Source organism: Bufo gargarizans, chromosome 2 (assembly GCF_014858855.1).
Source record: "Bufo gargarizans isolate SCDJY-AF-19 chromosome 2, ASM1485885v1, whole genome shotgun sequence".
NCBI lineage: Eukaryota > Metazoa > Chordata > Amphibia > Anura > Bufonidae > Bufo > Bufo gargarizans.
In genome coordinates, this window is record NC_058081.1 from 612303326 (window position 1) to 612331169 (window position 27844).

The 27844-nt window shown below is 44.8% G+C and overlaps 1 protein-coding gene across 13 annotated transcripts in view; it reads left to right on the forward strand.

Annotated features, from left to right (window-relative positions):
- The window catches only part of KIF1B (kinesin family member 1B), a 150191-nt gene that overhangs the window by 107646 nt on the left and 14701 nt on the right, over positions 1-27844 (forward strand). For 10 of the 13 annotated variants that reach the window (XM_044282048.1, XM_044282052.1, XM_044282049.1 and 7 more), the window contains 16 exons: positions 11016-11112; positions 12949-13097; positions 13341-13519; positions 14327-14464; positions 18368-18616; positions 22846-22964; positions 23282-23367; positions 23716-23845; positions 23926-24088; positions 24517-24607; positions 24706-24821; positions 24899-24954; positions 25555-25663; positions 25748-25814; positions 26535-26619; positions 26717-26819. In XM_044282048.1, the coding sequence (XP_044137983.1) occupies positions 11016-11112; positions 12949-13097; positions 13341-13519; positions 14327-14464; positions 18368-18616; positions 22846-22964; positions 23282-23367; positions 23716-23845; positions 23926-24088; positions 24517-24607; positions 24706-24821; positions 24899-24954; positions 25555-25663; positions 25748-25814; positions 26535-26619; positions 26717-26819 (1937 nt within the window). The remainder of the gene's footprint in view (positions 1-11015; positions 11113-12948; positions 13098-13340; positions 13520-14326; positions 14465-18367; positions 18617-22845; positions 22965-23281; positions 23368-23715; positions 23846-23925; positions 24089-24516; positions 24608-24705; positions 24822-24898; positions 24955-25554; positions 25664-25747; positions 25815-26534; positions 26620-26716; positions 26820-27844) is intronic. The other 3 variants (XM_044282059.1, XM_044282060.1, XM_044282061.1) reach the window with 1 other exon arrangement.

A 27844-nucleotide genomic window follows, 5' to 3' on the forward strand; every position in this document is an offset into this window, starting at 1 on the left:
GTGCACCTGGTGTGATATACCTGTGTGAGATCTGAGCCAATTTAAGAGGGAATACATGTGAGGGTGTCCTATCTTTTTCCTCAGTTAGAATAGGCAGTTTTGTAGAATGACATTTACAGAAGATCTTGAAAAGACTTTTCTTCAGTTTTCTTTGTTTAGTTGGATTACTTTAATCTCTCTGTATTGTTGAAACGGAGATGAAATAACCTTTTATTAAAAATGTTACAAAAAACCACATGCTTTCAAAGGGTGTCCTAATTTTTTCACATGACTGTACCACCATGATTGTGTGTATATGTCTCCTCAGCAAGTTTGTACTTGACCAGGAGCTTTCCATCCACCCAGCACTGAGTATCTTGATCTGCCACCGTTCTTTAAGTCCTACTACCTATAGGAGCCTTCAACTGCACACCCCGGAAATGGGTCTGGTCACTCCATTTTACTACGATTTAGGGATAGGTGCCCATCCATGCCGAAGGTGAAACCTGAAAAAGCCTTCTTTCTATAAGACTGATGATCCTGGAAATATAAGAAAGGGCATGTTCCTGTGGGGCACCACGGGGCCCTGACTCTTTTATGGATTGTAAGCTGTCTGATGAGCAGGTTTCTGTACAGAGTTTACAACCTATCCGGTTTAAGGCTGCTCAATAAATAAACTTTGAACTGATGCTGAAGTCTCGCTCTTCATTGTGTGCGTTATATATTATTTCTGACGTCTCTCTCCTGACACCTCTCTCACATTAAGAAGAGTGCCTCATAGATGACTAGAAGACTATGCTGTAGAGGGAAGGTGTCCAACCTTGATGGAACCCCTAGACAACTTTATCTCACTGTGATTTCGTAGTAAAGAGATCACAGAGAGGCACGGAGCATTATCAATCATGTTACTGCTCCGTGCTTCTGCTGTCCGCATCGGGCCTTGGCTGTCATTCAGGCAGCGGATGTCACGCACGGCATCCGCTCGTGTGAAAAAGCCCTATAGGTCATCATATCACTTTGCAGACCCCTGCTGGATCATTGAAATGCAATCCATTGTATTATGTGATCTCAATTTAGATGTCAGTAGATGGATTCCAGATGAGGATCACTCATGAGAATTCTATATGCAGTTTTGACTAGATAATTCAAATAAGTGAATTTAAAGGAGTATTCTAGTTTATAAGAAGTTATCCTCTATTCACAACACAGGGAGCACCATAGATTGGTGGGAGTTGAAAGCCGAGACCCCCAAAAATCACAAGAACAGGGGCTCCATAATTCAAAATGAATGGAGCCGATGGTCAAGTATGCCGTGCCACTTCAGTCATTCTTTATGGAACTGACGGACATAGTTTAGAACAGTGCCTGGAATTAATGGAATTGAACAGAGCATGCTTTTTGTATCCCCACAGATCTAATGGTTATCCCCTATCCCAAATACCCCTTTAAGAACAATGCAGACAAGTAAATGTATTTATATACTTTACATGGTTACTTAGTTGATAAGGTTTAAAAAAGACACAGATCAAGTCCACCCTAAAACCCTACTGTGCTGATACAAAGGCAAAAAAATCCACATAAGCGGATGTCGGTTAAAGGGGTTGTCCCATTAAGACAACTTATTCCCCGGTGGATCAGTTCAGCTCCAAGGGGCTGTCTGCGATAGCCGAGCATTTTAAATGTATCCCTGGCAGTCCCATAGAGTAGAATGGAGAGCGTGCGGTCAGACGCCTGTGGATAGGGGATATGTAGTCTAAATGGGGCAACTCCTTTATTGTCAGTGATAAACATTACTCCCTGACTCCAGAAATGACAAATGTATTCTATATAGAGCGTATATAGCAGCAAGTGCTGACATTCTAAGATGGATTTGGACACATTCAGGTCATCGGTAGTTTTACATAGAACTGGCGTTATCATAGTGCATCCCAAAAGAGTTACATAATCAATTAGGCTCTGCTTTATCTGTGTGTATCACACACGTATTTTGTTTCTGTGTCCGTTCCATTTCTTTAGCAGTTTGGATGAGGAGCCGTTTATTTCAATGGGTCCACAAAAAACGTGGACCACACACAGTGTGCTGTCCGCATCCGTATGTCTGTTCCGTAGCCCCACAAAAAATATAGAGCATGTCCTATTCTTGTCCATTATCCGGACAAGGATAGGCATTGTTACAATGGATCCGCCCAAAAGAAAAAATGTCAAATGGATTTCATTCATGTTTTTGCAGATCTGCATTTTGCGGACTGCAAAATACATATGGTCGTGTGAATGTAGCCTTAGGGCTCATGCGCACGAACATGTTTTGTTTCTGTGTCCGTACTGAAGGTACTCTGCGTCCATTCCGTTAAAAAAAATTAAAATGTCCTATTGTCCGCATTATGGACAAGGATAGTACTGTTCTATTGGGGGCCAGCTGTTCTGTTCCGCAAAATACGGAATGCACACTGACGTCATCCGTATTTTTGCTGATCAGTTTTTTTTGCGGACCATAAAATACATAGTCGTGTGCATGAGCCCTTAGGGTCCATTCACACGTCCGTGGTGTATTCGGGATCCGCAAATTGCGGATCCACAATACACCGGGCCGCACATGGCCGGCACTAAATAGAGAAGAAATGCTCTATTTTCTTCCGGAGCTGTGGACCGGAAGTTCGGGGCCGCGCTCCGGAAATGCGGATGCGGAAAGCACATAGTGTGCTCTCAGCATCTATTCTGTCCCCATAGAGAATGAATGGGTCCGCACCTGTTCCGCACAATTGCGGAACGGATGCGGACCACACTTGCGGACATGTGAATGGAGCCTTAGGCTGTAGAATGATCACCTCAATAAAGAACATCACATGCTCCAGCCCTTCCCTCCACTACTGTGGATCCATATTGCCATCTAGTGACTCAATATAGAATGCATGTCTCAGTCTTCCCTAATCGTACAAAAAAAACATTGTTTTTGTAGCAGTAATATAGCCTATTTTGACAAGAAATTGAAAAATTCTGCATTTTGTATTGCATCTGACTTGTTTTTTTTTTAGATTGCTTTAAGTTTAGAAAATAATTTTTTCTAACATGAACGATCAACAGACTGCTTTGGTTGGATCTACCACTCTTATTACATGTCTCTGCTTAGCATCTGAAATGCATATTGGTTCCACATTAAGGGCTGTTTCACACGAGCGGATGCCGTGCGTGGCATCCGCTCCGTGAAAGAGTGCCAAAACCCGATGCAGACTGCAGAGGCACAGAGTATTAACATGACTGATAATGCTCCGTGCCTCTCTGTGACCTCTTTACTACGAAATCACAGTGATAACTTTGATTATCGGTAATGAACCAAACTTTCCCAATAATTGGCTGATCACTATGGAGATGAGAGCTGCATTTAATTGCAGCAATCGCCTTCACAGTATAAGTGTAAGCAATCTCTACAGTGATCACTTGTCCCCATAGGAAATCATCATTCCTGGGCAGCAGATCAGTTTACACAGCATGATCTGCTGCACAGGAACTATAGTTTTAGGTGCTGGCTCACGATAATTGGCCTAATTATGCTCCGTTATGTATTATTGAGATATGCACATAATTCATGGTCACAATAAAAATAAAGCCATGGCAAGATCAGGCCGCCCCAGTTACCCTACTTTATGACAGTTTCCACTTTGTTCATTGTCTTTAAATATCAATAGGAAAATAAGTGAAAGCAATAAAAAAACTGATGCACAGAATTACAAGGTTGACAGATTTAATAATTATAGATCATAGAGTGACTCCTGCAGAGCTCTTTCTTTCTTAGACATTCACAGTACTATGGATGATTTCACCACTCGTACTCCCATCTAGCCCATTTTCCACTGTGACAAAAAGAAAATAATAAGTATATTTCCTTTATTTTAGTGTCCCCAAAATGTGTTGTTTGATACACCTATTGAAGCAAATAACCAGTTCGTAATTCAAACTTCAGTGTTTATTCACACTTGATGCCAAAAACAAAACGTCACTTTTGCAGTGTTGGTGTTACTTCACACCCAATGGCAAGTTAATATAACAAAAGACATCTTGGTGACAGTTCTGCATCTGAAAGTTCAAATACAGGCTATAGATGGCCTGTTCACCTCACACACTGGTCTCTGCTCTCCAGCCCAGCACAGGCCTCAGATCCCAGCACACAGACCTCCTGAGCTCCACTGTCAGACGGAGGTAGTCCTCTCCACCTGGCAGTGCTGGCTGGTTTTATGCCTGGCAAAACCCGGCCTGGAACTTGGGGAGTAGTCGCCCACCCAACACTTTGACTACTCCCAGTAAGAGCTGTCCCGGATCAGCTATTACAGCCATGCTAAGTACCAAGGTGTCAAACAGCAACTGCTGCTGACACACAAAAAACGTCTCTCTTACTCCACCGAGGCAAGGAACCTCGGTGATACGTACCTATCATCCACGATGATTGCTTGTACCTTCTTACATACCTTCCCCCTTTATTCAACCCTGAGGGGGTGAACACACCCCAGACAGTGCACTCGGGACAGGGCATCCACGTTACCCTACAAGCGGCCTGCCCTGTGTTCGACGGAGAACTTAAAGTTCTGTAAGGACAAGAACCACCTGGTGACTTGGGCTTTTCTCTCCTTGTCCTGGCTCATCCACTTGAGAGGGGAGTGGTCAGTCACCAGTCGGAACTTACTCCCCAACAAATAGTAGTGGAGAGACTCGAGTGCCCACTTGATAGCCAGGCACTCTCTCTCCACTATACTCTACCTGGTTTCGGCTGGGGTAAGCTTGCGGCTTAGGAAGACAACGGGATGCTCCTCACCGTTAACCTCCTGAGACAGTACAGCAACGAGGCCTACTTTGGAGGCATCCGTCTGTACTAAGAATTCCCGCTTGAACTCAGGCATCATCAAAACCGGGGACCCACACAGGGCTGACTTCAAAGCGGAGAACGCCTCTTCTGCCTGATCATCCCAGGGAACCATCACTGACTTGTGTCCCTTCAAGAGCCCTGTCAATGGCGCGGCCACCGTAGCAAAGTGGGGGGGACAAACCTCATGTAATAGGCCACCATTCCCAGAAATTACTTTACTTGCCTAGTGGTGACAGGTTGGGGCCAATTTCGTATTGCCTCTATTTTGTTCACTTGGGGTTTGATGACTCCGCGCCCAATGACATATCCCAGGTACTTGGTCTCCTCTAACTCTATCACACATTTATTTGGGTTAGCGGTTAGTCCCGCCTTCCGAAGGGAGTCCACTACAGCCTGCACTTTGGGTAGGTGACTTTCCCAGTCGGTACTGTGGATGACAATATCGTCCAGGTAAGCTGAAGCGTAATGACTATGTGGACGCAGCACAATGTCCATAAGCCGTTGAAAAGTGGCGGGGGCGCCATGCAGACCAAAGGGTAGCACCTTGTACTGATACAGACCTTAAGGTGTAATGAAGGCAGTTTTCTTTTTGGCAGCCTCCGTTAAGGGCACCTGCCAGTACCCTTTCGTTAGGGTCTAAAACAGAAAAATGCCGGGCTCGTCCTAACCTCTCGATAAGCTTGTCCTCCCGGGGCATGGGATAAGCATCAAATTTGGAAATCTCGTACAGTTTACGAAAATCGTTACAGAACCGTAACGTCCCGTCTGGCTTGGGTATCAATACTATAGTACTGGCCCACTCACTTTTAGACTTCTCAATGACATCTAGTTACAGCATTAACTGCACTTCCTCCGAGATGGCTTCTCCGAGCCTCGGGAACCCGGTATGGTTTTAACCAGACTTTGGCCTGAGGTTCCGTGACAATGTCATGCTGGATTGTGGAAGTGCGTCTAGGGAGGTCAGAGAACACATTCGTGTTCCGACTAATGAACTCCCTGGCCTCCTGAGCCTGTTTAGAGGAGAGGTTGTCAGCAACTCTTATGGCGGCAACCGCTTCCCTTGCATCAGACAAAGGGGCCGGAACCTCTTCCCCTAGAAAATACGGAAGCGGGCTGTCTTCTGTAGAGGTCTCCCTATCCTTCCATGGCTTAAGTAAATTAACATGGTAGATCTATTCTGGCTTTTGCCGCCCTGGCTGGTGTACCTTGTAGTTCACATCTCCAACTTTCTCGAGTACCTCGTAGATACCAGAACCATAACCCGATCACCTAGGTTAAATATCCGGACCCGAGCCTGCTGATTATAGACCCGACTATGGGCTCGCTGAGCTGCCTCCATATACTCCCTAACAAGAGGCAACACTGTCTCTATCCATTCTTGCATCTGGGTAACGTACTCAATAACACTTTTATACGGCGTGCGGTGTTGTTCCCATGCCTCTTTTGGCTACATCGAAGAGTCCGCGAGGGTGTCTGCCATATAGCATTTCGAAGGGTGAGAACCCAGTAGAGGGCTGGGGCACCTCTCACACTGAGAACATGAGATAGGGAAGAAGAAGGTCCCAGTCCTTCCCATCTTTAGCCACCACCCTTTTCAACATATTTTTTTAATGTTTGGTTAAACCTTTCTACCAGACCGTCTGTTTGCGGATGGTAAACGGACGTCCATAGCTGTTTTATGTTCAGCAACTTAGAGTTCCCTCATCACCTTGGACATAAAAGGGGTCCCATGATCAGTCAGAACCCCTTTAGGTAGCCCCACTCGGGAGAACATTTCCATTAGCTCCTTAGCCATCAGTTTAGCCGATGTATGTTGCAGTGGCACTGCTTCCGTGTACCGAGTGGCATAGTCTAGAACGACCAAGATGTGTTGGTGCCCTCTAGCGGACTTCGGTACTGGGCCTACGAGGTCTATAGTGATACACTCAAATGGTACCTTGATGATCAGCAGAAGTACCAAGGAACTACGGAAAAGGTGCTGGGGGCTAGTTGCCTGGCAGGTCGGGCAACATTTATAGAATTCGTCCACCTCCCTAAACACACCGGGCCAGTAAAACCGTTGTAGAATCCGGTCCTGTGTTTTCTACATTCCCAGATGACCCCCCGAGAACATGTTGGTGGGCTAACTCTAACACGAGTTTGCGATAAGCCTGGGGCACAACCAACTGTTCAATGGGTTCACCCCGCAGCTGGTTTACTCGATACAACATATCCTGCTGAACCACAAAACGGGGGGACACCGACACTTCCCCATCTTGTTGTGGTTCGCCATCTACTATTAATACAATTTCCCAGACTCGGGATAGGGTGGGGTCCCGGTGTTGTGCAGTACCAAAATTATCCCAGGAGACATTGAGGTCTGCCAGCTCAGGCCCCGGCGGCAAGTCCTCCACGTCTCCCACCATTACACTCAGTGGGGTTGTCTCCCACTATTCCACCGAAGTGGCGGTCACCCCTACCGCTGGCCCTTCGGCCTCGGGTTCCCAGGGTTCTGGCCTCCCCCCCGGAGCAAGGCCACTCGGCTGGGGCTACCCCTGTCTCATGGGTATCGGTCACTTTCGTAGCAGGCGACAGTGCCAGGAAACCAGGGAAGTCTCTCCCTATTATAAGTTCATAGTGTAAGTTTGTGGCCAGTATACACAGCGGACCGTACAAGGGGAGCCCTTACTAGGGACACCAGACTCCTTGAGTCCAGCAGGGCCTCTGCTGGAGTGTGTCCCACTTCCACCTAGCACTAGTGATTTAGAGTTTCTGAGGTACCCGCTGCACACAGCTTTCTGGTATATAACGACTGACTGAAGCCATAGTTCGTGTCCATGGGTTCCACCTGATGTGGACAGTAAGCTCATAAATGGCCAGGCTCCCGACACCGCCAGCAGGCTATCTGAGCTGGGTTCATAGAGGGTACATCCCGGGCGGGTTTGGTTGACGCAAGTCGCCGGGTTTGGGATGGAGATTTACAGAATTTTACTGCACCCCTCCCAAAAGAACCCCCCTGTAGATTCTGGGTAGCCTCATAGCGTTCCACCAGGTCGACCATCTCGAGGGCATTACCTGGAGAGACCTGGCCAATCCATTGCTGAAGAGGGGGTGGCAAAGCCCTCCAGAACATATCACTCAATAGTCTATCCAGCATAGCCATGGGACTCAGCACCTCAGGCTGTAGCCACTTTTGAAAAGGTGAAGTAAGTCATAATACTGGGGTCTCGCGGGCTCAGCCAGCTTAAACCCGCACTGATGCACCCACTGGGCCCAGACCAACACATTCACCCCCAGTCTTGCCAAAATCTCACCCTTTACTTTTTGGTAGTCGGCCGCTTGATTGTCCGGCAAGTCGAAATATACCCGCTGGGAATCGGATGCCAGGAACGGAGCGACAAGCTCAGCCCACTGATCTTGGGATAGCTTCTCCCTTGTGGCCACTTTATCGTACATGGCCAGGTAGGTTTTGATGTCGTCTGCGGGTGTAATCTTAGGAATTACCGCACGGACTGCCCTCCGGGCATCGTGGACGCTCGGGGTTGCTCCTGCTCTCTGCAAAGCCATCACGTGTTGTAGCAGCAACTGGTTGGTCTCTTGCTGCTGCTTGTTAGCCTCCCGTTGTTGCAGGTTTGTCTCTCGCTGCTGCAGATTAGCCTCCATGAGGGCCTTCACAACAGTCTCCATAATGTCGGTGGTCACGGGTTGTAATATTGCTGGTTTGATGTATGACATACAACTGTGCCCGAAAATTTAAACCCAAAAATATTTTGGCGTTCATGCCAGTCTCACTGCACATGCACGCATCCTCCATCAATTGTGTGGGAATACACTTGGTAGTTAGGATAAGCGATCGCAGTACAGAGGCAAAATACAAGTTCGTAATTCAAACTTAAGTGTTTATTCACACATGCTAAACACAAAACGTCACTTTTGCAGTGTTGGTGTTACTTCTCACCCAATGGCAAGTTAATATAATAAAAGTCACCTTGGTGGCAGTTCTGCCTCAGAAAGTTCAAATACAGGATTTAGACGGCCTGTTCCCCTGACACACGGGTCTCCAGCCCAGCACAGGCTTCAGATCCCAGCACACAGACCTCCTGAGCTCCACTGTCAGACAGAGGTAATCCTCTCCACCTGGCAGTGCTGGCTGGTTTTATGCCTGGCAAAACCCGGCCTGGAACTTGGGGAGTAGTCGCCCACCCAGCACTTTGACTACTCCCAGTAAGAGCCGTCCCGGATCAGCTATTACAGCCATGCTAAGTACCAAGGTGTCAAACAGCAACTGCTGCTGACACATAAAAAACGGCTCTTACTCCACCGAGGCCAGGAACCTCCGTGACACGTACCTATCATCCACGATGATTCCTTGTACCTTCTCACAATATATTCGTCAGGCTCATGCAGGGCCGGTGCAAGGATTTTTGCAACACAAGCGAAGCTGCATTTTGGCGCCCCCCCCTTCCTCACAGCTTACATGGCCCTGGTCCCGTCTGCAGCAGCTGGCTTCTATCTTCTCTCTGCTTCAGACAATCGCTGGTTTGAGGATCCTATTTTTCACCCTTTAAGACTCACCAGCCCATAAGACGCACCAGCCCATAAGATGCACCTAGGTTTTAGAGAAGGATAATAAAAAAAAAATATTTTCCATTGCATCTCAGGTCAGGACAGCAATCAGAACCCCAATGTTAATCAGACCTTAGCTCACAGCCCCAATCAAATCCCCAATGTTAATCAGACCTTAGATCAGACCCCCATGTCAGCCATCATGCCTGCCATCAATCATGCCCCCCATGTCAGCCATCAGCGCAAATAAAATAAAATAAAAAACGTATCTCTCCTGCTCCTGGATGCCGCCGCTCCTCACCACCAGCTCTCTCTCTCTTCTTCCTGGTTCTCGGCTGTCAGCTGTGAAGGCTGTGCACAGTGAGGTCACATGGTGAACAGCCCTGCACAGCAGACAGCCGAGCGGAGGACCAGGAAGCGGTGAGTACAGATCCTTCAACGATTCCTGGTCCTCTGGTACTAATGAAGCGCTTCCAAAATCGAAGTGCTTCATTTGTATTTGCCCCATAAAAATGCAGGGTTTTAAAAAAAAGTTTCATTTTTTTCCGCCCCCCCATCTCTGCGCCCTAAGGCAGCCGCTTGGTCTGCCTTATTATAGCACCGGCCCTGGGCTCATGATCTGTATACGAGTAAATATTCCCCCAAATGAATAAAGCACAAATTACTTTTTGCCGGGTTCAGGTAACTGCACCATTGGATTGCATTTGTGAAATGTGGTAGCGATGCGACTTCTACAACTGTTACATTTATCAAATGCATTATACGTGCTGGCATTGCCCACATCTGGAGTGTTCTTCATGCATGTGCATAGTATGAACAGATCAGTAAACATCTGGAAAAAATGTTTAACAAGTTCATACGCATTTTTATAGTTCTCAATGTATTGTCCCCTTTAGTGCCCTAATTATAAAGATAGATTGCCTATAATGCCTCAGGTGTAATGTATTATCATACCACTAAGAGGCAGTGGTTAGCCTTTTCTATCAGATGCCATACATAAGTGAAATGAATGGGGATTATTTTTTACCTCCATGTACCTTTAATATAATACAGAGAAATATGGAGTTATCACAGAGTTCTATAAGAAAGCAACTGTGGCATGTTCCACTGGATCCCATATCACATTGGCATTTTCCCCTAGCAACAGTAGAATACAGTGCCTATGAATGCATTATACAACTGCATGTCTATGAGTCCATGGTAAGGAGATCCAAGGACCTCTACAAGGTCCATGCACAATGCATAGAATAGCTTGAACCTCAACATTATATCCGCTGTAGAGGACAAGTGTGGGACACGGTCTGTTTCCTAATCCCTGGCTGATTCCTCGTGTCAGTCCGGTGTCAGCCCTGCTTTGAACTCTTCTATGCTGTGACATAAGAGCTTAGAGGATTAGTTCATTAACCTGTACGTGTCCCAGTCACAAATGCACGTGGTGCTTAGCTTATATTGATTAATCGCTCTTTGTTATCGGAGTCCCATAATTTTATTTCGCCATTGTTCACCATAGGTATATATTTCCTATTGCTTTACATTTTCCATGGCACTGTAGGTGGTCTCCATTCACATCAGACCCTATGCCCAGTACACATGTTCTTTCCCATCTCTCCTACACGTCCTGTCTCTCCATTCATAGGATTATGAAAGCAAACTGCTGGCCCTTCAGAAGCAGGTGGAGACCCGGTCACTAACAGCTGAGACCACCGAGGAAGAGGATGAAGAGGAAGAGGAGGGTAAGAGTCTTTGTTGTTGTGCCAGCAAGAGTGGGATGGACATTCCTCTAACTGCCCCACCACCTCCAGATCCCATTGAAGTGAATGGATCTGGGGTGGAGCACCAAACAACAATATATACACACATCCACACATTTTTATATTTTTTGTGAATCCCACAAAGGATAAAACCATCACAAATGGGAGAATTGTCATCACTGGCTAGGTGGGGGTGCTTTATGTACAGCATTTGCAATTAGGCATGCTATGACTTACATTTTCAGTTTGTCCAGAGTTTTGACCTGTTACAGTATATGGATGGTTACAGGAGAGTTATTTTTATTAGGTCAGTGTCACTCAAGCATATTCAGTCTGGAAAACTCTGTGGTAGCTGTATTTCCCAGACTAAACGATCTTCCTCTGAAGTAAACTTGCAGCATCATAATCATTTTTGATGCTGTGAAATCCCATTTTACATAGGTCTGCTGAAGTGCAGTCACATAATGCCGTGACTACAGTTCAGTAGACCTGCGGTGAAATGGGAATTCACAGTATCATAAATCATTATGATGCTGCAAGTTCACATCAGAGGGGCAGCGTTCAGTCCAGAAAATACAGCTCCTACACATAGTGTTTCCCAGACTGAACATGCTTGTGTGAAACTAGCCTTACTCCTAAAGTTTAAAGGGGTTAACCAAGAGCTATATTGCCCCTCCATATGCCAGGGCCCCTCACACAGATAGTACTTACCTCGCTCCACAGCACCCACGTTGCTTATGATGCCAGCACAGCCGCCACTGCATCTCCCCATCGCGCAGATGAAAAAATCCGGTGACAAGCCTCCCTAGTATCGCGGGTGATGCTAGGGAGGCTTGTTTCTGTCACGGCCAGCTATTGGCTGCTTCGGCGCCACCGGGAGATGCAGCGGCGGCCGTGCCGGGGAGCAAGGTAGGCACTAAAGTGTGTCTGTCAGCAATTTTTACCATACTTGACTGCTGACAGCACCAGGTAGGGGCTGAGGAAAGCAGAACAAATATACCTTTTGCAGAGGTTTTATTATCAGAAGTAGTGTGAATATGAACTTTTATTCAGCCAGATTCTAGTCCTGCAAGTGCACTGAAGTTGGTGCTTCACTATAGGAAGTGCTCGCTGAATTGAGCTGATTCACAGCCCGTCCCCTCAGTTCCGATTAACAGATGTAGCATCCAGCCATGAGACCATTGCAGCTGTCACTCAGAGGGAAGTGGTTGTGAAGTCTCTCAGTGCAAAGAGCACTTTATGGTAAAGCTCTGCTATCAGTGCTGTTGTAGGAACAGAACCTGGCTGAATAAATGTTCATATTTACAGTACTCTTGATAATAAAAGCTCCACAAAAGGTATGTTTGTACTGTGCTCCCAAGCCCCTACCTACTGCTGTCATCAGTGTGACATGGTCAAAACTTCTGATAGACTCCCTTTAAAGGGCTTAATGGAGTTATCCCATGATTAATGTAATAAAACTAAAATGATACATAACCTAGCACATGCCAAGATAGAACCAGCCCTGTACCTCACATGGATCCAGAGACCTCTCTTTTATATTGCTCCAGTTGCTCTGTTAGATTTATTTCAAACTGTCAGTGTATGGGGTGTGTCCTTTCTGCTGCAGCTGCTGGCGGTTGAACTGAGCACGTGCTTCTGTCTCAGTGAACCGGACTTAAAAACTGCCAGCAGTGTAGCCTACTGCACCCTTATAGAAGGTGACAACTGGGATGACCATATAATGACCAGATGTCACATGTTCTGGGCCGTGTCATGGTGCAGCCCATGCTTTTTGATGCACATTGGCTGTAACCTGCCACATTTAACTCTTTACAGTTCCCTGGACAGAGCATGAGTTTGAACTTGCCAAGTGGGCATTCAAAAAGTGGAAGCATCATCAGTTCACTTCTCTACGGGACCTGCTATGGGGAAATGCTGTGTACCTCAAAGAAGCCAATGCCATCAGTGTGGAGCTGAAGAAGAAGGTGAGGAGCTTGTCCTTATTCATTTCATTCTTATGTTCCATACAGTGAATACCGAGGAGGGAGGCAGGGTGGAGACATGAAAGGAATGGAAAATGGAATGAAGGGTAATGCTGAAACCAACATGGCAACCAGTGGAGTGATGAGCCTATGCAAAGTGCTATACAGGCTATTGGGGCATACCTTCCACATCATAAAGCACGTCCAGGGTTTTGGAGTTTAATTTGTTTTCCACCTTCTTATTAGGTCCAGTTCCAGTTTGTGCTGTTGACAGACACCCTGTATTCTCCCCTTCCACCGGAGCTGCTTCCTCCAGAGTCTGAAAAAATACCCGAAGATCAGCCCTTCCCTCGTACTGTGGTGGCTGTAGAAGTGCAGGACTTGAAAAATGGTGCCACACACTACTGGTCACTGGAGAAACTCAGGCAAGTTGCCACAATTCTGATAATACTAAGAAGGATTGATTTGATTTTTTTCAAAAAACGGCACCAATCTTTTCTGTGTTCTGAGTCAGGTATTGCAAGTCAGCCCCATTCACTTGAAAGGACATAAAAAGGGTGGCACCGTTTCTGGGGGAAAATGTACACTCTTTTTTATTATCCCCTTCTCTCTTCCTGTCCGTCCTGTCTATGGCAAAGACCACGGTGAACAGGAAGAAAGACGGGAGACAGTACTTGAGCACCCGCCGATCTGATATTGATGACCTATCCTGGGGATAGGTCATCAATAATAAAAGCCTGGAGAACTCCTTTAAAGGGGTTTCCACTGTGTAAAAGTAAGTATTACCACATTTTATAAGATCTCCGTTTGTCAGTGAATAGAGGTAATGACTGTTTAGATGATGTGATTAGCAAATCTGAATACAGAGATTTGATGCATCTAGGTGAACATGAACAACGATTGCCGCCATACGTTGACAGATATTAGAACACTGTAAAAAAATGTTTGGACTGGACAGCAAGATACTGGAGAGAGCATGTGCCCTGTGCCTCCCCAAGGGTTTGGTCCAACTCACCCCAAAAATGGTAATCCAAGTAGAAGAACAGTAGAGGCAGCGCTCCAAACCTTGTACAAAGAAACTTCTCTTTTATCCCGGTGGTGACATTTCGGCCTTTTTCAAGCATCTTTTCTACTTAGAAATACGCTGTGATCATAATAACTTCCACCATCACTTCCAGTCCCACGCTCAAAACCACCTATATTTCTGATACAATTTACATTTCCTCCCATAGGTTGCGGCTGGAACAGATGCGAGAGATGTACGACCGAGCTGGAGAAATGGCCTCTAATGTCCAAGACGAACCTGATGCAGTATTAAGCGGCGGTGACCCGTTCTACGATCGTTTCCACTGGTTTAAGCTTGTCGGCAGGTAGGTTCTTTCCCGTACTATTGAACTATTCAGAGAGACTCACCCGGCTGATGTCATAACTGTTCTCCTATACTTATTTTCACTAAATAGCTCTCAATAAAACCAGCTGATATGAGAGATGTGTCCTTGTCGGTTGAATTCAGCGGTGATTTCGCTCCGAGGCTGTATTACAGAGAGTACTGTGTTTTAATAATGTGCAATGAGGGTTTTGCCATTGCACCTACCGGCTCCACTCACTCTCCTACAGGCTGCACACCCACAACTTTGACTGACAAGGCCAGGCAGTGAAGACCTAATCACGCCTCGCCCTGAAGTCTTGCGCCTGTGCATTCGCTTCAGTGTTTGGCGCAGTACAGTACAGAAGCGCCCCCGCCAATGAGTTTTGTATTGTGTCAAACATCAGTTGGGCCTTCTGCGTCTGCGCCAAACACTGAAGCTAAGGCACAGGCGCAAGACTTTGGGGACAGGAGTGATTAAGTCTTTACTGCCTGGTAAGTCAGTGGTGGGGGCGCAGCCTGTAGGAGAGTGAACAGAGCCTCTGGGTGCAACAAGGTGCACCCGAGGACTAATTTGCATATTATTAAAAGACAGTTTTCTCTGCGATGTGGCCACAGAACAAGATGGGACCAACACCATTAGATTCAGCTGACAAGGACACATCTTCCATGTCAGCTGGTTTTATTGAGAGGTAGTTATTGACGGATTCCCTTTAAAATGCTTATTATATTTTTTGGCAACTTTTTGAATTATGGATATGTTAAAGGGGTTACTTAAATATTGCTTTATTATGAATAGATTCCTAAATACCTTTTATTAGTTAATTGTTTTGTCTGGGGAGCAATCATTAGGAGAAATAAAATGTCCGCTGTCCTATTCGTACACACAAAACCTGTCCTATCACACAGGAGGACAAGTTACTTCAGAGCAGTGAGCTAAAGAGCTGCCTCATCGGGAACAATCATTAGGAGAAATAGAATGGACGCCGTCCATCCACGCAAAACCTCGGTGGGAATGGAGATCATGAGGAAACATGAAGTACAGATAGGACGGACAGGACAGATTAAGGCCTCTTTCACACGACAGTATGTCCATTTCAGTGTTTTGCGGGCCGTTTTTCACGGATCCGTTGTTCCGTTTTTTGCTTCCGTTGTGGTTCCGTTTCCGTTCCGTTGTTCCGTTCCGTTTTTCCGTATGGCAAATACAGTATACAGTAATTTCATATAAAAAATTGGGCTGGGCATAACTTTTTCAATAGATGGTTCCGCAAAAAACGGAACGGATACGGAAGACATACGGATGCATTTCCGTATGCATTCCGTTTTTTTGCGGACCCATAGACTTTAATGGAGCCACGGAACGTGATTTGCGGCCAAATATAGGACATGTTCTATCTTTAAACGGAACGGAAAAACGGAAATACGGAAACGGAATGCACACGGAGTACATTCCGTTTTTTTTGCGGAACCATTGAAATGAATGGTTCCGTATACGGACCGTATACGGACCGCAAAAAACGGCCCGCAAAACGGAAAAAAAAAACGGTCGTGTGAAAGAGGCCTAATGGTGGTGGGAATGGAGACTACGTACAAGAGCTGCTGCTCAGCCAACCCCTCTCTGTACTTCATGTCTCCTCATGAACTCAATTCCCACAGAGATTCAGCTGAAGATCTTATCATCTGTATTCAGGATCATAATCCCTGACAAGTAGAGCAGAGAGGAGGAGGAAGCGGCTCTTTAGCTCCTGTGTGATTAGGACAGGTTTTGTGTGTTACTTATAGGACGGCGGCCATTTTATTTCTTATAATGATTGTTCCCAAGACAAAACAAATCATTATAACTAATGAAAGATATTTGGGAATATACTTATAATAAACTAATATTTAAGTATTCTCATGTTCTTAATTCCCGGAGAACCCCTTTAATGACCTTTCTCAGGGTATTTGCACTGTACGTATGGGGGGAGATTTATCAAAACTGGTTTAGTCACCCATAGCAACCAATCGGGTTCCACCTTTCATTTTTCAGATCTCCTTTAGAAAATGAAAGGTGGAATCTGATTGGTTGCTATGGGCAACTAAGCCAGTTCTACTTTATACCAGTTTTGATAAATCTCCCCCAGCAGTCTTTGATCTAACTACTACACAAAACTACAATTGTGTAATAACCAACGTGCAATCACATGAATACTCAGATGTAACTAGGCTACAGGTGACAGAAATGGCAGCATGGTATCTGTACTGTAGGTCTGCTGTTACTTCATAAAGGAGACCTACCAGAAGATAATGGGGTATTGAGTGTATTAGTGCCCATAGGTATCATTGAGTAGGGTTCCCCCATTGTAGACCCCCTATGTACCAGAACGGACAACCACTAACAAGCAGCCGCTCTGTTTGGCAAAATTGAGCTGCCCTTGTATTGCCAGGTGAACTTTTCCCTGGCAAAATAAGCTATTTACCAGGAGCTTTGGAAGCCAGACAGTTGGTGCTCAGCTGATTATTTCTATGGCTATCATACTTAAAGGGCATCTGTCAGCAGATTTGTACCTATGACACTGGCTGACCTGTTACACGTGCACTTGGCAGCTGAAGGCATCTGTGTTGGTCCCATTTTCATATGTGCCCGCATTGCTGAGAAAGATCATGTTTTAATATATGCAAATTAGTCTCTAGGAGCAACAGGGGCGTTACCGTTACACCTAGAGGCTCTGCTCTCTGCGACTGTGCTCCCTCTACACAGAGCCGGACTGTGAAAACGTCACTACTGCCTGGCCCTGCCAATCAAAGTGGAGAGGGCGTGGTAGTTGCAGATAGAGAAGATCTTCTAGGTGTAATGGCAACACCCCTGTTGCATTTATTTGCATATATTAAAACATAATTTTTCTCAGCAATGCTGGCACATATGAACATGGGACCAACACAGATGCCTTCAGCTGCCAAGAGCACATGTGACAGGTCAGTCAGTGTCATAGGGACAAATCTGCTGACAGATGCCCTTTAAGGGGTGTGGTGAAGGGAAAAAAATGTAATGTTATTTTTTAGCATTTTATGACATCTAAATACTTAGCTCATAGCAACCAATCAGGTTCCACTTTTCATTTTTCAGTGCTCCTTTGGCAAATGAAAGGTGGAATCTGATTGGTTGTGAAGGGCAACTAAGCCAGCTTTCCTTTACAACAGATTTGATAAATCTCCCCCAAGGTCTGCATGACGTCTGCATGTCATCAGTATCTATCAGGATCCAACTAGTGATTTCACATTATAAGGACTCATTCACACGACCGTTTTTATGTGTCTACATCTGGAACGGATGTGGACCCGTTCATTTCAATAGGGCTGCAAAAGATGCTTTCCGCATCCGTACTTCTTTTCTGTGGCCCTGCAAAATAAGATAGAGCACGTCCTATTCTTGTCCGCAATAGGCATTTCCATGTTTTGCAAAACGCATATGGTCGTCCAAATGTGCCATAATAAATAGGATTTTTTTATTATTTTCTTCTCATTGCAGTATGTTGGGTCTCATGTATAATAACTGGCATACAGAAGACGGTGCTAAATGTGGCAACTGGGCTAGCCTGGTTGTCGTGGGCAGCACCGCTGTTTTCACCTGGCCTGGTTTTATACATTGTACTCCTTGCATAACCTTCTTGTAAAGTAGTCTTTTTCTACGGCATAAGTGCACTGTGCTTTTTGCACTCGCCTCATACGCAATGTTTGACTTGTTTTGGCACCCTGCTTGTCCCTCCTTCACTCTGTTTGCTGATCACCCCTCTCCCTGGTTTTGCTCCCCTTTCTTTTTGATATATGCTTTGTTTTACCGGTGATCTATGGAGTGCACAACCCCGCCGCCCCGTTTCCTCCTGTACCTCTGGGTTATGATAACCACTTTTCCATTGCAAATGTCTAGTTCTCCTATATTCCACGGCTGTGTCAACGAGCGGCTGGCAGACCGCACCCCATCCCCCACCTTTTCAACAGCCGACTCCGACATCACCGAGCTGGCAGATGAGCAGCAGGACCAGATGGAAGACTTCGATGATGAGCCATTTGTGGATGACACCGGCTCAGATTTGGGGAATGAGGAAGGATCTGACCTCTTCAGCGATGGGCATGACCCGTTTTATGACCGGTCCCCATGGTTCATTTTAGTAGGAAGGTTGGTGAGGTTGTGAAAGGATTTGGTAGGCAAGGACAAGTTCCTAACATTAACCCCACATTCAGTATATGATATTCCCCCCCCTTCTTTCTCACTTGGTCATGAGGGACCTAGGACAAAGACTATTAAATAAAAATAAAATGTCGGGACCATATAAATAGAACTAGCTGGACTATGGGCTGTACCCACAGCAGGAGTACCCTCATCATTGCCAGTGACCATTCGTCTTTAAGAGTAGTGATCTCACAAGTTAACAGTGTAGTCATTAATGGTAATTGGCGATGATCATTAAATATTAATACATAAAACCAGACCACGGTTGTCATGTATTTTTTTTTAAAGGGATCCTGTTCTGAGTCACGGGACCCAATTACATTAGGAATCTAGTCAGTGTTGCATAAAAGTTGAAGTAATGGGCACGATTTTGCCACCAAATGACCCCTTAAGGTGCCAAAATGCCCTTCCCATTTTGTGGTATCATGTGATCTTTTCCACTTCGGCTCAGTTCTCTGTGAAGCACATGGGACGGGGAAAGGGCATAGAGGACAGAGCTGTTTTCCACTCCCTGATTGGCATCTTTTTGGCATGAGTGTGGTCTCCATAAGATAAGGTTCCAATAAATCTTTGTCGCACTCTGTTAGGAGCTGTAAGTAGGGTTCCAACCCCGTCTTCAATAAAGAATAAAACTACAGCTAATTTGGTTTGCAATTAGCTTGATTCAGGTTTTTATTTGACTTGCGGCAATATTCCTATCGTATAACATTTCGGCACGCAGGCCTTCTTCAGATACTATGCCGCAGGATAAGAGGAGGGAGAATAGGTAGCAGGAAAACAGACGCAGATGGAGACCATGGGTCTACACCACACTAAAGTGAATGAGTAAGGCGTCAGACCTGAAGAATACCTGCGTGCTGAAACGTCATACGATATGAATATTGCCGCAAGTCAAATAAAAACTGAATAACTGAATTAACCTAATTGCAAACTGAATAAGATTCCGTCATAATATGACAGCTGCCATTTTGGAAACATGAAATTTAGCAATACACACATGAAGTTCTCTGCTCCTGGTTTTTCCGCTCTGAGGTGGGTAAATGTGAGAACTTGTCCTTTCCTTCCCTATCATGGGTTGTCAGACACAGGAATGCGAAGGAAGCGTGACAGGACCATCACCCAGTTATCCATTTTGTTTCTTCTTTTCAAAGGAAAACAAAGCATATTTTAGTTTTTTTTTCTCTTAGTTTGGTTTGTAGTTGGTTTTGTGTTGCCATTACCTCACCAACCTCGCTGCTAATACTTTGTTCCCTTCCTCTTGTCCCTGGCTTTTGTTGAGGGGTATACCAGATAGAAGATTAAGAAACCCAATTTTAAAGGTTAGGTCATCTACACTCCTAATTGGCGGCCATTTTGTATCTTGCAATTTATCAGTTTACTTAGAAGTCTTGGCAAACAAGATGGCTTCCTGGCCAGTGATTAGATTAGACTGAAACCTATCTTTTACCGCACATTGTTTTGGTTGAGTGTGGTTCTGATGCAACTGCCCCCCACACAAGTGCCTTAAAGAGGAGCTGTCACCTCTCCTAAAATGTCTGTTTTAGTAACTACTTGCATCCCCCTTGTAATACCAATACTGGGCTCTTATGACTTTGTGGTGTGCCATCCCTTTATTATTCCTTTTTGAAGTTATGAATGAATCATTAGCAGTTTACAATAAAGGTCAAAATGGGTGTTACCAGTTGGGGTGTGTCCCTGCACAGTCTGACACTGGCAGCACTGATTGGATAGTTTAAGATTGTGCAGGGAAACACCCCCAACTAGAAACACCCATCCTGACCTTAATTTCAAATTGCTAGCAATTCGTAAACTTATAGTAGAAATAATGGGACATCCTAAAACATTTCATGTGAAAATGGCTTCATGTAGCTTAATGTGCCCATAATGTGCCTAAACCTCAATTAATTGCCTTGAAACTTTGCACAACCTAAGATCTCAGCTTCCCAAACCTATCCTAAGAAGTTTAATGGACACTCCAGGTGGCACGCTGACAGTATTTAGGCCCTTCCTTGGCATAGAGTTGGGAGTCTAGGTCTCTCAGTATATTCTTGCCCAGGGTCACGTCCATTCCTTTCCGGGACGAATGGTCCACCAGCACGACCCCTTTCTTGCCGATGTCTTGCTCAAACAGTCGGACCCGCATCCAGACTATCCCTCGAACATCCATCTCTCTATTATCGTCAGCCGTCAGCCTGATGTATGCACATTCTTATCTATGGCATCAAATAGTTTAATGTGAATCATTTTTGATATGTTTTATCAAATGACCCAAAATCTTCGGAATATGTTGGCATAGAGAAAGTCTTGTAGTATAGGACGTTTGGGGGAAATCGGTTAACATCTAAATTGTTTTAATTATGTTAAGCCACATTAAGCTCCCCAAAAAACAAGCTTAATGTCACTAATTTGGCTTGTGGGTAGCCAAAATCCATGAAACTTCCAGGATAGGTTTGGGAAGATGGGAACTTAGGTTGTGCCAAGTTTCAAGGCAATTGATCAAGGTTTAGGCACATTATGGTACATTAAGCCATTTTCACATTAAATGTTTTAGGATGTCCCGGAATAAAAAAGGAATGGCACAACATAGACTCGTAACAGTAGATGCTCCAGTATTCCTATTCCATGGGGGATGCAATTAGTTTCTCCCAGCACAATGCGGCCCTATGCTAGAGCCACATACACTGGTGGACTGACCGTGCAAGTGATTTCAGTGTGGAAAACCGTTCCCGTCATTACAGATCTTTTCCAGTGTGTATACCTTTAATAACCATCATCCTAATACCATTGGGTGGATTGAGATAACCTTCCCATCTAAGGCCAGCTTTATATCTATGATTTTACATAGGACTGCACGTAAACCGACTGTGTAACTCAGAGGGTTATCATGTTGGAGACACAATAAGAAAACACTTACAGGGATTTTCTACTTTTAAGGTGGATTGATTGTAACTTTGTAATATACTGTAATGGGGGAGATTTAATAAGACTGGTGTTGCACGAAGTGAAATGCTCCAGATGTATGAGGAGGTGCACACTTCTTAATACATTTTACGCCTCTGGGGCTGTTTTAAAGTGATCCTGCTGTTCAAAGTAAAATTGTAACTATACATGCGTACATAACTTACACATAGTGTATAATTAACATGTTCAGTGCCATCTATTTGAAAGCTGCCGCCGCAGTTTGTTCATCTTACTTCCCCCTTCCAATACATGTAAAGTGGCTGCCACGGTGTGCCCCCTACATCCCCCAACACACTGTACATAGGGTAGCCTGAGAATGTGTCAGTCATTTTCCATATACTGGCATCAAAATTGGCAAGATCTCCGTTTGCTGCCAGTGAATCAGGACCCATCCTGACCCACAGCAACTCAGATCTGTGGGTTTACTGCAGTAAATCCAGTCTAAACATAGCAGCAGCGCGCATCTTTTCCTGGTCAGGCTCTTACCTGCACTGATACATTGTAACAAACCCACGGGACATAGAGATTTGCGCCGCTGTGTATTGCCTACATTTTATATACTTTAACGGAGCCAGTAGCTTGGTGAGATAAACTAGCTCATGATGTGTTTTCAGCCCCTGAATGTAAACCATTCCTTTCACTGTCTGTTAGCAGAGATCTTAGAAATTGTTTGGAATGGACGCACAAAGTACTTTTCATTATACAATTACTGAGAATAGACTGGCCTTTTCCTATGACATCTTATGGTAATCCGTTACCCTCCACCTCTGGACACCCCTCCTTCCAAGAGACAGCGGAGGTCTGGAACACAATCTTTTATTTTATTTTATTATTTTTTTAAAGATTTTCTTTGCAGCTACATAATTTACTTTGCATTTTGTGTTTGTAGTGCGATTATAACATGGCTTATTAATTCTGTTTTATGCTTTTGGTTCCGATTATGTTTGTAACATATGTTCATTTTTATTTTGGATTATTTCTGTTCTGTTCCCTATAACCCCCCCCCCCCCTCCCCCCACCAGCTGAGTAGATGAGCATGCATCGATGGTGTATGATAATGACCGGCAGTAGTGCTGTCTGTATCACATTTGTCATTCATAATACCTGGGTGGATGCAGATGACATGTTTGAAGATCCTGACAGAGGGAAGTAGCTGGTGAATAGACAGCTCTGTTCAGTGCTGTTATACATTCCCCCTGTGGTTTCTCTTGCAGAGCATTTGTCTATCTCAGTAACCTGCTTTTCCCAGTCCCCCTGGTCCATCGAGTGGCCATAGTGAGCGAAAAGGGGGACGTACGAGGGTTCCTGCGTGTTGCCGTGCAAGCAATTGCCGGTGAGTACCATCAACAAGCTACTTTACATTTAATGCCATAGGTGACACCACGGGTGGAGTCCTTGTTATAGTGTCACAGTTCTTTCTTGTAACAAGTTGGACGTCATTGAAAGTCCTAGCAAACAGTCTTGGCGGGAGGAACACCATCATTTAGCATCCATACTCAGATGCTTTGTAATGTGATGCATATATAGTAACACCGCCACAAATTTGTTATTGTTATGTTGGGTGGAGAACATGTCTGCCCCTCTTCATAGGTGGATTTATAAAATGTATCATAATATTCATGCTTCTTCCACTTTGCCTCCCCTTCTTAGGTGATGAAGAAGCACCAGATTATGGATCCGGCATTCGACAGTCAGGAACAGCCAAGATCTCATTTGACAATGATTACTTCCACAAGGTAATTTACCAAGTTAGGAGGCACATGGACACATTGCAGGGTTGTATTCTCCAGTAGGGGACAGTGTGGATTCTCATGCATTAATAATGGGTTACCATGCAGTGACACATGTTTATGCATTCCTCAGAAGGACACATAATCTATATGTAGAGACAGAATGTCTATGCAATAACTCAAAGAAATAATAAACCCTGCACCAAGTTGTCCCTCATGAATACTGTTGTGTCTGGGGTTTGGGTTTACCAGAGGATCTGGCTCTTTTGAGAAACTTGAGTAATTGCGATAACCATAGAATGGTATAGTCGTCGATAGTATTTCTGCTCTGATGCATAATAATCCTGCACCTAGAATGATGTCTCCTCCACGGTCCTCACTCGATCTGGGCTGTCTCTAGAAGAACTCCGCATCGTAGAAGGACAGGGTCAGAGCTCAGAGATGAACACTCCTATGGAGGAGGTCAACCGACTGGCTGAGATGGGTAAGTCTCTTAGAAGCACAGAATCCGAGTCTGATCCCCTCCGCTGTTCCAGTTTCTTATAAAGTTTTATAATCTTGCAGACATGAAATCAGGCAGTCTTTTGGATGGAAAGATGATGATGGAAGGATTTTCTGAAGATGTAGGAGAACATCTGAAGATCGGCAGTGTCTTCACTTTCCGTGTCACTGTCCTACAAGCCAGCGGCATTCCACATGAGTATGCCGATATCTTCTGCCAGTTCAAGTGAGTTCTCATTCCATAGCGGAAGATTATAGGCCAAATATCAAGAACAAGTGTTCATAGGAGCGTTCGTTACTGATAATTGGCCCATATAATCAAGTACCTGATGAAACATTTTGCTGCTGATACTCAATAGAACTGAATAGGGGAGGAATGACTGCTGTAGTAATCCTTCCACCCATATTCACATTGCATCGGCCTGTGGAAGGAGACCAGGACAAACTAGCGCCAATAGTGTTATCATTAGTCAGCACTCGTACTGCCGAACATCAGGCAGTGTAGTACAGCCCTTAGTCAGTGTTATCACTGCTATAAGCAAACATGGCTTCCGTTGAGGCTACAACTGTGAATGTCTGCCCCTATATATGTAATCATTTGGATTCTGTTGTGCCAAGATCCACCATTGGGATCTCATTCTGAGTTTATTGCAGCTTTTTACATCGGCACGATGAAGCCTTTTCCACAGAACCCCTTAAAAACAACGGACGTGGGAACCCACTGGGCTTCTACCATGTACAGAATGTAAGTGACCCAAGACCAAGAATGTTTGATTCATTGTACTGGATACTATAAAGTAATACATGTCACTCCACCAACACCATTTCTAATTTGCTTCACAGATTGCTGTAGAAGTTACTGAATCTTTCACAGAATATATCAAAACTAAACCTATTGTGTTTGAAGTGTTTGGACACTATCAGCAGCACCCGCTACACCTCCAGGTTCAGGACCTCAGGTACGACCGCATATGTGATCCATCTGTTTATTACTCTTCTTTTGGACCGGTTATAACGGTTTCCTTTGCTATTACAGCCCAGTGCAGGCTTCCCGTCGCCATTTTCCTCCTCCGATGCCCCTCTCTAAACCTGGTGAGTAGTCACTGTTACAGCATTCATAGGATGGCTCAGGGGGGATTTGTGAACACTTGACCTAATTTGACTACCCCAAATTCTTTATTTTGCACTGCTCTCAGTGATTGCTGGTCTGCATGCTTTTCATACATTAACCTTCTCGTTTTTTTTAATTTCTTGCTGCATGATGACAATTTATTTTTCTTACCTTTTCATCCCTTCACATATCTCTTTCCCTTGCATTTGTATTTTTTCCTCTTCCCTTCTTTTTGTTTTATTTTTACCCTTTACACTTCATGTCCACGGTAGCTGGCGAGAGAAGGATAAATTTGGTCAGGTACCTAATGTCCAGCTATGTCAGTATGCCAGTTTTGGACACACTATCTGAGCATGCTCATGCAATCTCTGCAACACTGCAAGACAGGGCCGAACAACTGCCATCATTTCTCTCTTTGCCAATACCTACCTGCCTGCCGGAGAGGGCTCCCAAGAGAGATGGTTAGTAATAGAGGTTTCGGGATGTAACTGTGCAGTGTGCAGGTCCTGTAGGTTTTCCCTGTAGATCTTTTCATACATTAGACACAGCACCTTCAGTAATGTCCTGCATTTGTATTACAGTTCCAGCCACCAAACTAAATCCTCTAAGCAAGCCGAGCCTTGGACAGAGCGTCAGCAAATACGACCTGTTGGTTTGGTTTGAGATCTGTGAACTGGAGCCTACAGGAGAGTAAGTCATAGGAAGATAGCACACATTGTAAGTACATATCGCCCACATTCACGTTTTGACCATTCTGTGCTGGTGCCATCCTAGGTACATCCCAGCTGTTGTTGACCACTCCGGAGGTCTGTCCTGTCAAGGAACCTTCCTGCTACACCAGGTATTTAATATCAAAATAATGCAAAATAGTCAGGTAAGGGTCCATTCACACGTCCGCATGAATGGGTCCCCATCCGTTCCGCAATTTTGCAAAACGGGTGCAGACCCATTCATTTTAATAGGGCCGCATAAGATGCCGCTGTCCACATCAGCACTTCCATTCCGCAGCCTCGCAAAAAAGATAGAGCATGTCCTATTCTTGTCCGCAGCCATGGACAAGAATAGGCATTTCTATCATACTGCCGGCCAAATGCGGAACACACATGGCCGGTGTGACGTGTGAATGGACACTTAGATATACACTTTTTTTACCCATGCAGTTCCATAGATAAATGCAGACAATCATTATTTTCACTAGTAAAGATAAATTGTATTTACATGCAGGAAAAATGGAAATTAGCTCTCATTCAGATGGCTGTAGTATAGGGTCTTTATTACAGCTGCAAGACTCGGACCCTCACAATTCAACTGAAATGAACTTAAATCACCATAGGGTTTTATGGTGATCTAAGTTTGCTTCACTTGAACTTCAAGGGGTGGGGGTCTTGCAGTCGTAATATAGGCAATAACATGTGGCCTAAAGTTTATGTTGCAAAAATTACTTTGTGATTTCATGATTTAACAACGTTATCTGTAAAACCTCTAGAACCTCAATTTTGAGGGCTCTCAGAGGAGATGTAGTCTTATAGCTGTATCATGACGGCAGTATTTATTGTGACAGGGGATCCAGCGCAGAATCACAGTGACCATTATACATGAGAAGGGAAATGAGCTGCATTGGAAGGATGTGCGAGAGCTGGTGGTCGGTGAGTGTCGTGGTATCCATTGCCTGTTAGGACATAGATTTTTGATGCCCTTGATCATTCCTATTAACTTGCTGTCACGTGTGCGTCTCTCGTATAGGGAGAGTGCGGAATAAAGCAGAGGTGGATGATGCAGCTGCTGACACAGTTCTTTCCCTGAACATAATCTCTGCCAAATACCTCAAAAACCACAGCAGCAGCAGGTAATGTCCCATGTCTAGAGAGCCAAAGCAGCATGGGTAAATTGAGTTTATTTCCAGTGGAAATGTATATGTATGTATAGCTTTGCTGTCATTCTCCATTTGATGTTATTATTTGATTTGCTCCTTTTTGTTATTTTTTATTTTCTGCTAATCCCTCCTCTCTCTCTGCTCCCGGGTCTCCTAGTTTTTGTGCCCCTGACTGTCTCTGTCACTAATGGCAGCTTCTTCTTCTGTGTCTTTCAGGCTGTTTCTTGATAAGGATATGCCTAGGTATTTTATGTTTCGCTTTTCCTTTCCCTGCACATAAAGATTCTCGGGTCTCGCACAGAATACTTTATGTCCGCACCCCCAGCTTTACTCCCTCCTCATTCTGCCTAGCGCTTTTATAGTAAATAGACTGTTCTGTTTAGTAGACTGTGCAATTGACGCAGCAGTTTCATGAGACACCATCGTGATTTCTCAGATAATCTTATTACGGAGAATTCTAGTCCGTGGTCAGAAAAAAAAATGGCCAAATTTCTTTAATATTTGGACATTAGGTTTCATGATAGTGTCTCCAACGTTGTCTCTGTAGGAGTAGATGTACTCGATACCTAAATGTCCATGCATATAGATGGATTGTGTGATTACCGACAGTGAAGATTTCCTGGTCAGCTGTGGTCAATGCTTAATCTGTCATTTTGACCATTGATCTGCACAGACATTCTGTATTATGGCAATCCCTGTCCATTATATGAATCACTATGACCAGACATGTTGGCCTTTTCTTTGTCCCAAACATCATCCGTATGTGAAACAGCACACCTAGTGGTCAGTCATCCACAAGCAGAGACCCGGGACTTCTACACCCGGGGACCCCTGCCGATCAGCTATTTGAAAAGACATCGGCACTAGCAGTACAACTACGGCCTTCTCGCAGCTTTCCCGTGGCCAGGCGATGTCACGTTCAGCACGTTCAGTGGTCACATGGCCTAGGCGCAGTTCGGCCCCATTAAAGTAAATAGGGCTGAGCTGCGATACCAAGC